This window comes from Mus caroli, chromosome 6 (genome assembly GCF_900094665.2).
Source record: "Mus caroli chromosome 6, CAROLI_EIJ_v1.1, whole genome shotgun sequence".
NCBI lineage: Eukaryota > Metazoa > Chordata > Mammalia > Rodentia > Muridae > Mus > Mus caroli.
Genome location: NC_034575.1, coordinates 68,460,936 through 68,473,240, shown reverse-complemented (window position 1 = coordinate 68,473,240; position 12,305 = coordinate 68,460,936). Strand labels below are relative to the sequence as shown.

At 40.9% G+C, this 12,305-nt stretch overlaps 1 protein-coding gene across 1 annotated transcript in view; it reads right to left on the bottom strand.

The window, feature by feature from the left end:
• Window positions 1-12,305, bottom strand: part of Chmp3 (charged multivesicular body protein 3) — a 35,129-nt gene that overhangs the window by 8,288 nt on the left and 14,536 nt on the right. The window contains exon 3 of the mRNA XM_029478214.1: window positions 8,503-8,742. Coding sequence (XP_029334074.1) covers window positions 8,503-8,742 — 240 coding nt within the window. The remainder of the gene's footprint in view (window positions 1-8,502; window positions 8,743-12,305) is intronic.

Sequence of the window (12,305 nt, the reverse complement as noted above, 5' to 3'; positions counted from 1 at the left end):
AAAAAAAAAAAAAAAAAAAGATTGGGCTACATGCAAGCCTGTAGAGTATTTTCTTAATTAGTGATTGATAGAGGCATAGTGATTGTGGGTGGTGCCATCCCTGGGCTGGTGGCCCTGGATCCTATAAGAAAACAGGCTGAGCAAGCCCGTACACAGCACCCCTCCACAGCTTCTCCATCAGGTGCTACGTCCAAGTTCCTGCCCTGCTTGAGTTCCTGCCCCAACTTCCTTTGAGGATGAACTGTGATGTGGAAGCATAAGCTGAATAAACCCTTTCCTCCCTAACTTGCTTTTGGCTATGGTGTTTCCTCATAGCAATAGAAACCCAAACTAAGGCACTAGACAGTATAGTGTGAACTCTCTGAGATTCACACCAATGAGCCACCGTGGAGGGAGGCTTAGTATGACACCTGGAAACAAGTCACAAATGAAAGGCTGGGCTCAAGCCTAAGGATAAGACCACAGTGGGAAACAGAAGGCTTGAAGCTTACCCAGCGAGTCTCCTACCCACTAGATGATAGTGTCTGCTCTGGGAAGAGCCTGTAGCTGCTGTCCTCAGAAAAGTGAGATAAACAGAAGTAAAACCGAGTAAGTTATGTGGGTCAACACAGAGCTACAGTTCCTTACTAGGGAAAAGCCTTCTGTGATCTGACACTATACATCTTCTTTGCAGGAAAGTGCCATAGAAGCAAATGACCATTCCCTCTCTGTGCTCATTGCTAACAGTCAAGTGACAAGTGAGCAACCTTCCCAATGTGTTACAGAATTGCATGAGTCGTTCACTCACTGCAAAGCAAGTTGCTCACTATCAGTTGCACACACTTTTCCTGTACTGCAGTGTACACACTGAACACTTAACTTCAGCAGAATCCTGACCCTAGGAAGCGTTCTTATCTAACAGAAAACATGAGTGAACAGGCAAATGCCTGTCTAACAGGCACTGAGCATTTCCAAGATAAGAAGTGTTCTTCAATTCTCTGACCACTGTCCTTAACTGAGGCTCCTTCCTCTCAGATGACTCTAGCTTACATCATTTTGACACAAAACCAGCCAATGCATTCTTTGATCCTGGATCTAGGGTGGTGGCTAGCAAGCCCTAGGGATCCTCCTGTCTCTACCCCTACAACACTTTTTACGGGAAGCAGCACCCCTCCACGGCCTCTGCATCAGCTCAAGTCTGGCCTGTTTGCACTCCTCGTCAAAGAAGAGGAAAGAGAGGAAAGGCAAATGTTAATGCATGGCAGGTAGCATTAGAAGATGGCTCAAGAATCCATGCAGCTGAAACAGGCAGTAAAGCATCTATGCCATTAAGAGGATATAAAAAGACAGGTATTAGAAAATACTAAGGTTGCTGGGAGATGGTGAAGCAGGCAAATGTTCTTGCTCTACAAGCCTGCGGATCTGAGTTCAAATTCCCGCATCTTGTAAAAAGTGTTGTAGGGGTAGAGACAGGAGGGTCCCTAGGGCTTGCTGGCCACCACCCTAGCTCCAGGATCTAAGAATGTACTGGCTGGTTTTGTGTCAAAGTGATGTAAGCTAGAGTCATCTGAGAGGAAGGAGCCTCAGTTGATAACTGTGCCCTCATGAGATCCAGTTAGAAGGAATTTTCTCAATTAGTGATCAGAGGGAGACGGCTTAGCCCATTCTGTGTGGCGCCATCCCTGGGCTGGTGGTCCTGGATTCTATAAGAAAGCAGGCTGAGTAAATACGGGGAAGCAAGCCAGTAAGCAGCACCCCTCCATGGCCTCTGCATCAATTCAAGCCTAGCCTGTTTGAGTTCCTGGCCTGACTTCCCTCAATGAACAGTGCTGTCAAAGTGTCAACTGAATAAACCCTTTACTTCACAAACTGATTTTTGGCAATAGTGTTTCATCACAGTGACAGAAACTGACCAGAAACCCTGTTTCAAAGCAATGGGTGGAAGGTGATAGATCAGGATACCCAATATCCTTCTCTGACCTCTGTATACCCACAGGTGTGTGCACCTGAACACATGTGCACACACATGCATGCACACACACACAGGTAAATCTCATGTGGGTCTATGAATCCTCTTAGATAACTTTAGTTTTGCTAGGTTGACATAAAACTAGCCAGCACAAAGACTCAGTCTCAAACAACAACAACAACAACAAAACAGTAAAATGATATAAAGATTCTCTTAAAAAACAAAACAAAACAAAACAAAACAAAACAAAACAAAACAACTAAGAGAATGTGGTCTAGTATATATACTGGGAAGAGACACACACATACACACACACACACACACACACACACACGTGTGTGTGTGTATATATATATATATACACACATATATATGTATGTATATATATTAAATTTAGTGAAGTGAGAAGGTCAAAAGGATATATGAATTTCTAAGTTCATTGTAGCCTCACAATAATCAAGACATGGAACCAAATTTACATGCTCGTCAACAAACAAATGGATAAAGAAACTACAGACTTATTTGGTTTGAATCTGAAATGTTGTTGTCACCACCTTAACCCTCATACCCAGCACCCGTCTGCTTCTGCTCAGTTTAAATGCTGGATACACTATATGGGGGTATCTGGAAACTTTGGGAACTGGGGTTTGCCTGGCAGAAGTAAGAGAAGTTCTTTGCAGGTCAGATCCAGCCCCTTTCTGTCTCACTCTCTGCAACCTCTTTACTCTGATGTGCTCTGCCATGTCCTTATGAACTGAAATGTCTGAGAGTCAAAATAAACCTGTCTCCCATAGGTCAGGTATCCTGGGCACAGTGACACCAAACTAATACAGCACAGCACTATACTACACTCAGTCCTAAAGGAGTGGAAGTCCCATCACTCGTAACAATAAGGAGGAATCTAGATAATAATAATAATTATCATAATATAATAATAATAATAATCAGTGGAACAAGGCAGACATGGAAAACAGATGAGCCATGAACCACCTACATTGTGCATCCTAATGAAAAAGATCACAGAAGTAGAATCACAGAAGTAGAGAACAATGGCTTACAAAAGATGCCAGGCAGGAGAGACTTTTGAAGGGTATAAATGTCATAAACTGCTGGCCAAATGGTAGTGAGTGTCACAGAGTCAGGAGGACTCAGTTATGAAATGTATTACACAGTAGGGTAATAAGTCAATATTAACATATACTTCAAAGTAACACACAGTGGGGCTAAAGGCACAGCCCAGAGGCAGAGGGCTTGTTTCGCATATGCACAGCCTGGGGTTCAGTCCTCAGCACTGTAACAATGTTAAAAAGCCAGGCAAGAAAGATGAAGAATATAGAATATGCTAACTGACCTAGCAGATCACAACCACATTTTATCATGGAAATGTAATTATGGTCTGTCAATCAGAAAATAAGTTCATGCTAAGTACATGAGAAAGCATTTCATTTGAGGCTCTGTAATTAATCTGTGTGTGTGTGTGTGTGTGTGTGTGTGTTTGTGTTAGATTAAAATCAAAATATAGCAGGGTAATTTAGATGCTGTCCTGAAAGGAGTTATGATGAAGAAGGGGTTTGTAGCCCTTACAGGTAAGATTCTGCCAGGAAGGTAGAAACATACTGCATCCCTGACAAAGAGAACTACGCTCTGACATGTGGTGACAGAACTGTAATTACTTACAGGGAAGTAGACAATAGCTGCAGCTATTTCAAAATCACACAGGAATTGGAGAAGCTGACTTGCTAGGACAGCCCATGCCAGAAATACACACCCAATGAGACAGTGATCTTCCCAGAGCCAAGGACACCAAAAACCTATACTATGTATGTATTACCCCACAATGTCACCGCCCAAAGTATGAACATTTCATTTTACATATTTCTGTTGTATTTTAAAACAACAAGCCCATATTCTAGGTACTTAGATATGTGCCAGTATCTAGACTTTGTTAGAAGGTATGTTTAAGGCTCATGCAGTGTAACATGCCAGAGTTTTTTTTTCCATTTTTAAGAATGAGCATTATTTTGTATGCACATGGTATGTGTGTACAAATGTGTATGCCCTGAGCACATAAGGAAGTCAGAAGACATTGGAGTTTTCTCTACTGCTATTCGCCTTATATTCTGAGACAGGGTCTCTCACTAAACATGAAGTTTGCTGTTTTGGCTAGGCTGGCAGGTCAGAGAGCTCCTGGGATTTGTCTGTCTCTTAACATCCTCACCCAATACTAGGATTATAGGCATGAGTGGCCATGCCCAGCTATTAATAGGTGCTGGAAATTCAAACTCATGTCCTCTTAGTTGTACAGCAAGCATTTTTACCCACTGAGCCATCTCCCCAGCCCCAAGGCTGAATAACATTCTAATATGTGTATGCAACATTGTATCTATCTCTCCACCCACCAATGGGCATTTACATCGTTTCCCCCTTTGGCTACTGCGAATCACATAGGAATATGTGATGGTGCACTTATCTGTTCATGCCTCTGTTTCCCATTCTTGAGTTCACACCCAGAAGCAGAATTGCAAGATCATTTGGTAATTCTATTCCTGCCCCACCTCTGAACCTCTTCCTTAACTCTTGCCCCCAGTCAAAACATGCTCATCATCTGTCTTCTTCTGCAAGCAGCTGCTGTCAGAAGGCTGTTCTTGCCAAGTATCTAATCACAACAATATATTAATAGCTGGCAAAGGGTAACATCACCCACCTGGGGACAGCTCCATTTTAATAAGAGAACATCTTAATGAAAAAACCCTTCAGAGCAGTCACAGGCTAGGGCTGATACAGAGCTCTAGGGCCAAGACTAGCAAACTGTGCTTGGGAACTCTGGTTATAAGCCTTGCTTGTTTCCTACTCCCAGAATGGAGACTTTCCTTTGCTTCCTTCCTTCTGGGGTTCGATACTGTTACCCCTCAGCTGTATTAAATTTCCCAACATAAACATTCCAGCACAGTCACTGATTTTGAGGCACCAGCCCAGTTAGTCCCAGGTGATCCTTTCTGTTGCAGCAGCATGTTTTCCTCCAGAGCTCTCAGTGTCCTTCATTAATGGCCTTGCAGTCTTGCCAGGCTCCCTCCCTTACGCTTGCTTAGGTGTCACTAAGGTCTCTCCACTCTATTCACATTTACCTTTCTTTCCATGCCTTCATTCCATTCCATTTCCTCTCAGGCCCTAGGATCTCCATCTTTGGCATCAGAGTCCCCTGAGCCTATAGTTTGTGTTCACAATAACCCAAAGTTAGTTCTCCATACCCACAGTGTGAGGTTAAATCCCTTACCTAACTTTGAAAACTCTGACTTCAACCTTCCTTTCCAGCCCCCCTTTCCAACTTTCTCCTCAGCGCACTCTTGTCAAACTCTCCTGAACACAGCTTGAAATATTTCAGCTGTCTTTGTGCAGTTACTCCTTCCACTCAGATTCCTCCCTCGATCTCCCCAAAATATCTCAACTCAACTCCCACTGCCCTTTATCTGTACTGTCACTACAACATGCTTCACTTTAAACTTGTCTTTAAAAATCAGTCTCCAAACAGCTGTAAAAACAATATTCTGCACCTCACTGCCCATCCTTTCCAGACATCTCTACACACCCTGCTCAGAATCCCAAACTCCCAGGTCTTCCTTTAGTGTTGCAAACACAGTTCTCTGACCCCAGGGCATTTACATAAGCAGTCCTTTCAGATGTACCATCTCCCTCTCCTGACACACACACACACACACACACACACACACACACACACACCACTCATCCTCATATCCTGCTTCAGACCTCCTCAGGGCCTGAAAGACAGCTCTCTTGATTCTCTACTCCTCTTTACAGCCCTCTGGAATCTAGCAGTTTGCAATTATAAACATATATTGATTTGATCAAGCTTATTGGGGTTTTTACTTAATTTATTCCAAGTATGTGCTTTCAATTTGATTCCTAAGATAATTGTACTTATACCTTTCTGAATTTTAATTGCAACGTCAAAAGGCAGGGCAGGGGGATACAGCAAGATAGCTCCATATACAAAGGTGCCTACCAACACAGTGATGACCTGATTCCTTCCCTAGGATCCACATAACAGGAGAACTTGACTCCCAAAAGTAAGGTATACAATAAGACCCTGTCTCAAAAACAACCATCATTGGGACTGGAGAAATGGCTCAGCAGTTAAGATCACTGATTGCTCTTTCAAAGTTCAATTTCCAGCAACCATATGGTATTTCACAACCATCTGCAATGGGATATGATGCCTTCTTCTGGTGTGTCTCAAGACAGCTATAATGTAATTTATATATATGTATATATATGTGTGTATATATATATACATATATATATATACATCCATATATATACACACACACATATATATATACACACACACACATATATATACATACATATATATATACACACACATATATATACATACATATATATATAATAAATCTTAAAAAACAAAAACAACCATCATTAACAAGACCCCCTCCCCAATTAAGCCTAATGTAATTTGACCTACGTCAAAGAGACCAAAAAGGAAAGGTGCTATTCAAGACTTTAGCCTTTAGTTAATACAGGGATATCACACTATTGCTGAGAAATCTTACAAATACCTAAAAACAATAAGCAGATAATGTATATAAGAAGCAATTACAATAAAAATAGGCAGTGAAGGTGCCTGAGCCCAGGTGACTTATACAAGCCTCACCTGGAAACAGAGTTAGTACAAACATTTAGACCTAGACACCCCGTAGATAAGGGATCTAAATTACAATATCATGTAGTCTGCATGTCCTGAGGGACTTTCTGAAATATAGGAGTTCTAAGATCAAAACTGGGAGATAGTAAAGAGAAAGAAAAAGGAAAGAAAAAATGCCATAAAAACTAGCTGGAAAAAATGAACTAATAAATAGAGCTAGAGATGGTTCAGTGGTTAAGAACACCTGCTGCTCTTGCAAAGGATACCACTTGTAACTCTAACTCCAAGGGGGATCAGACACCGTCTTCTGGCCTTTGCCAGCACCCACAAGCACATATATAGACATACAGATAAATTTAAAAAAAAAAAAAAAAAAAAAAGAGGGCTGGAGATACGGCTCAGTGGTTAAGAGTACAGGCTGCAATTGTAGAAGACCTGGGTTTGATTCTCAGTGCCCACACAGCAGCTAGCAGTCAGTCGTATAGAATTCCAGTTCCACTGGATACGATGTCCTCTTCTGCAGGTACTCCACACATATACTACACAGACATACATGCAGGCAAAACATTCATATACAGAAAGGAAAGCTAAATAAGATTCTAAAAAAATAAATAATAAAAGTCTCCAAAAAGTGAACTAATGAATCAAGGATTTTGCTCCACATTTAATATTCAAAGTACATATAGAAAACAACCACACACTACAGAGAAACAGTCACTAGCATTTGAACCTACTTATGGATGTGTTCTTCACAGGTGTTACATGACACTCCTTTCTAAGCTAGAGAGAGCCATGGGTTAGACAGACAAGGTGTCTGGCTCTAGTTGGACACAGTGTATACATTAAGAATACAGCAATGTGAGACATGGTGGCCCATGCCTTTAATTCCAGCATTCAGGAAGCAGAGGCAAATGAATCTTTTTGAGTTCTGTGCCAACTAGGGCTACATATTGAGACTCAAGCAAACAAACAAACAAGCAAACAAACAAACAAGACTGGGGATATAGGTCTACGGTATATCACTTGCCTAGCCAATACAAAGTTCTATGTTCAGTTCCTAGCATGGTTTTTTAAAAAACTAACAGAACATGTTAATTTCATTAGAAATCAATTACTTAGAAGCCAGGCTTGGCAGCACAAGTCTTTAATCACAGCACTTGGGAGGCAGAGGCAGGAAGATTTCTGTGAGTTTCAGGCCAAATTGGTCTACAAAGTGAGTCGTGGGACAGCCAGGGCTGTTAAACAGAGAAACCCCATTAAGTAAAAAAGAGAGAGAGGGAGAGAGAGAGGGGGAAAAAAAAGAGTTATAGAGTTATGTTGTTGACAGAAGTTTTAGAAGAAGCCTTACTGTGTGCCTAACATCTTAATTGAGACCTGTAGGATAAGGACCAATCATTTCAAGAGATGGGGCACTGTGTACTTGTAGAGATCATTAAATACAAAGGTTCTAGGATAAGCATACGCTGATCCAGTTCCAGGAACTGAGAGAGCAGTACAGATGGATGTAGAGAAGGAAGGAGACAAGGAGGAGATGAAGTCAGAGTACACAGGGCTTCCAAGATCAAACAGAATCTGAATTTTAATCAAATGCTATGAAAAGGTATCATATCTAAATAGAATAAAAGCAGATGTTCATTTTATGAGAGTATGGACTGCAGCTGAACATATACATTCAATATGTTCTAACATCTAAACAAAGACTTCTATGTAGATTCATTATTTCAAAACCATTGGCAAAAAAGTGATTAACAAAATAATAGTAACAATAATATTCTACATTTGTACAGTACCCTAGTTAAGGCAATGTGAAAAGTTTAAAACAAAAAACAAAAAATAAAAGAGACTTGATCCTCTTCTTTCTACGCAAGGAAACCAGTGTTGACAGTAACAATGGCAGCAGCATTATTGGGGGTGTCAGGTACCTGGGCCTTACCAAGTTGGTTCTTCATGCCCATGAGCACAGAGTTCATGTGTGCTTTGGAGGCATAGAGCTTGCTCACAGCTTTCCTTGACCTGATCATCTCCTTGGCCAGAACCACACAGACTTCCTTTTGGCCCTTCTTGGCTGCATCTTTCACAGACCGTTTTACTTTCTCTTCTTCTCTTTGGATATCTAAATTTAGAACAAAATATCAAAAGCCATGGGTAGGGGCTGGAGAGGTGTTTCTGCAGTTAAATACTTGCTGCCCAATCTTGAGACCAGAGTTCAGAAGTCACAACCCACGATAGGGGGCTCACAATGCCTAACTCCAGCTCCAAGGAATAGGACGCCCTCCCTCTTTGGCCACCTGTATACACACACACACACACACACACACACACATGGGAAGGGCAAACTGGGCTTGGTAGCACTCAAACTGTTTTTATTATACTCTCATTGCATCTGTAAGTAGAAAATTATCAGAGGATAGTAGATGAAATAAAAATATTAATATAAGGGTATTTACTACTTTCTGAAACAAGACTAACATAGTTTGACAATAAGCAGAAGTATAATCCTATTATACCTTAAAAACCTTTGTGAGCCTGCTCTAACCCTGCTTGGTACCTATCTATACTGAGGAGCTTCAGAGAGCACTGTGCATGCATCTCAGAGCTTATTCTGACCATCAGTATGCAGCTTTCTTACAGGTAAGAAACAAGGGAGCACAATCTCTGAACAGTAATTGTTAAAATCCTACAGCTTACAGAGAACCTGAACACACTGAAGCATTGTACCAGCATCAACTAGAGTGTAGACATGTCTGTATTATTATAGGCTTTATAATCAGTAAAAACTTTTGGATTTTAGAAACTGTGGCAAAATACATGTAACACAATTTACCATCTTAACCATTCATAATTCTACAATTAAACATTGATTTGGACCAGCAGGCCATTCTTCCATGACAGAGTCCTGAGGGGGAGGATTAGGAGATCAGAAGATAAAGACAGAAGGCAGAGAAGATAATAAAATTTATGTCCAGGTCTTGCACAAGCTATGTCACATGCCAAGCAAGTTTATTAAATAACAAGTACAGCATCTTATATACTATTTTTAGGGGAAAATGAAACAGTCAGCAGAAGCTATAGTAGAGTGGGACTAGGTCACCAAGAAACTAACCAGACAATGTTGCACATAGGGGACATTACAGACTGAGTGCGCAATGGCCGTGGGTCTGATAACCATGGCCCTTTTGCAGAGGGAAGAGTTGGTTTCTCAGGATCTGAAACCAAAGCTCCCGAAAGGGCCCCATTTCCCTTCAGTGGGCCTCCTGATGATAAACTGGCTGAATAAGTCCAAGGCTGGATCTGGATGTGTTACACAGATGTGGGCCGATCAACCCTCCTTTCTTCAAATTGACCAAGTCTAAATTAGGGGAGGAAAACTCTCGAGAGATTTCAAAAACTCTAACCCTGAAAAGAGACTGGGCTTTTTGGCTTCCCAAATCCCACCTCAGCTTTGCAGGTCTCTTTCTCTGTATATCTGCTACATGCCTGCATCTGTCTGATGTTATCTGCGGTGTTTGTAATTTCTCCACTGCTACCTGCCACACACCAGATTTTTTTCTGCATTTTAATTATTTAACTGGCAGAGAAAATGAACCTGATCAAGACCTCTAGATTGTAAGATTGTATCAATGTAAGGAGCCCCACCTTCATTCTGAAGAGGAAGTACCACAAAACCACATTTTTCTCTGTGGAAAAAGAAGGCAACCCCTACACTGGGCACTGCTCAGTGACAACTTCCATCCTACAGCACTGGGGGAGACTTGCAGGAGATCAAATAACTTGGATGGTTTAAGTATGGTGGTACACACCTATAATCCTAGCACTCAAGAGACAGAGGGAGAATCATCATAATTTTAAATCAACTTGGGCTAACTTACTCCCAAAAATGTTGCTTGGAAAGATCCCGGTGTAGATGTTTTGTATGTTGTGAAAATCAGAAGGGGCGTGTGAAGAAGAAGTCCTACATTCCCCATCTTCAGACTCTGTCCTGAAACCCTGAAATGGGTCAAGGAGCACCACTGTCACGGCTGCTTCCTGAGATGTTAACAAATACAGAGAGAAACAGGAAACCTAAGATAAGTCTAACATGGCCAGGACGCAGAATCCTTTCAAGATGGTCTTATATTTGACTTCTTAGTATTGTATTAAGTACTTTTACAAGGTGTATCGGATGGCAGGTTTCTTGTAACTATCTTTGGCTTTGATTTAAAGATATACTCATTTATGGATTGAGTCAGAAAGTCCTCTGTACACTTTTGTAAGTTCACAAACTGGTATTAGCACTTCCATGAATGTTGAGTAAAATTCATCAGTGAAACCATTAGGTTCAAAGATTATTTTTTGTTTGAAAGGATTTTTTTAATCATTGATTCAATGATTAAGGTTGATTGAGACTTGAGACTTGAATTAGGGGCAATCATGCAATCTTATTTGGAGGACGTTCCATGCACACTTGAGAAAATGCATATTCTGCTGTTGCTGGAAATACTGTATATATCTAAATACCTATAGCTGGTTTCTTCCATTGTCCTAATACATTTCTTTACTTAACCATATGGAACAGTGAAATCTCCTACTATTAATGAAATCCTACTAATTCTTTTAATTTTTTTCCCTTTCATACTTTAAGGGTATTTAGTTAGATGGAAAATGTCTATGATCAAGTAGATATTAGATTATATTAGAACTTTTATTAATATAATAAGCTCTTTTTCTCAGGATATTTTTAATGTTTTAGAGTCTGGTTTACCGTGATATAAAGCTACACGCTTCCTCTTGGTTAAATCTGTGATGCAGTATCTTTTTCTAACTTTGTATTCTCAATCTATTTGTGGTTTTGGATTTAAACTGAGTTTGCTGTAGACAGCATATAGTTCAATAGTGTTCTTTAATGCTTTCTGACAATTTCTTTTGATGAAATGGTTTAGTTCATTTGTATCTAAAAAGGAATTAGATACAGACATTGTGATTCATGCCTATAATACCAATGAACTAGAGGGTGAGGCAGAAGTCAGACAGGCAAGCATATAGAAAACTTAGCAAGCTGGGCATCTATTTTGCTTGGGCTATGCATACATCCCTCTCCTAACAGAGCACCTAGCAACCCAGGACTCTTACCTGCATCAAGGATAAAACACCCTGCTCTAAACAACGGAAATAATCTCATCTCATAATCTTTAATAACTCCCCTTTTGTGAACAGCTTCCATTCAAACATATTCCAGGACATAGCTGGGCACTAAATGCAAGGTAGAGAACTAGAAAACTATCTTCTGAGTGAACTTTCAAAAAGAAATTCTCATGCCTATGTATATTGGGCATGTACATAATTAAAGTCAGCTGCAACAGGGAGCGGTGGCTCAGTAGTTATGAGCACTGGCCACTCTTCCAGAGGACCTGGGTTTAATTTCCAGCACTCACATGGCAACTCACAACTGTCTACAACTCCTGTTCCAGGGGATCCGACATCCTCACACAGACAGACATCCTCACACTGACAGACATCCTCACACAGACAGACATCCTCACACAGACATCCTCTCACAGACATCCTCACACAGACATCCTCACACAGACAGACATCCTCACACAGACAGACATCCTCACACAGACATCCTCACACAGACAGACATCCTCACACAGACAGACATCCTCACACAGACATCCTCACACAGACAGACATCCT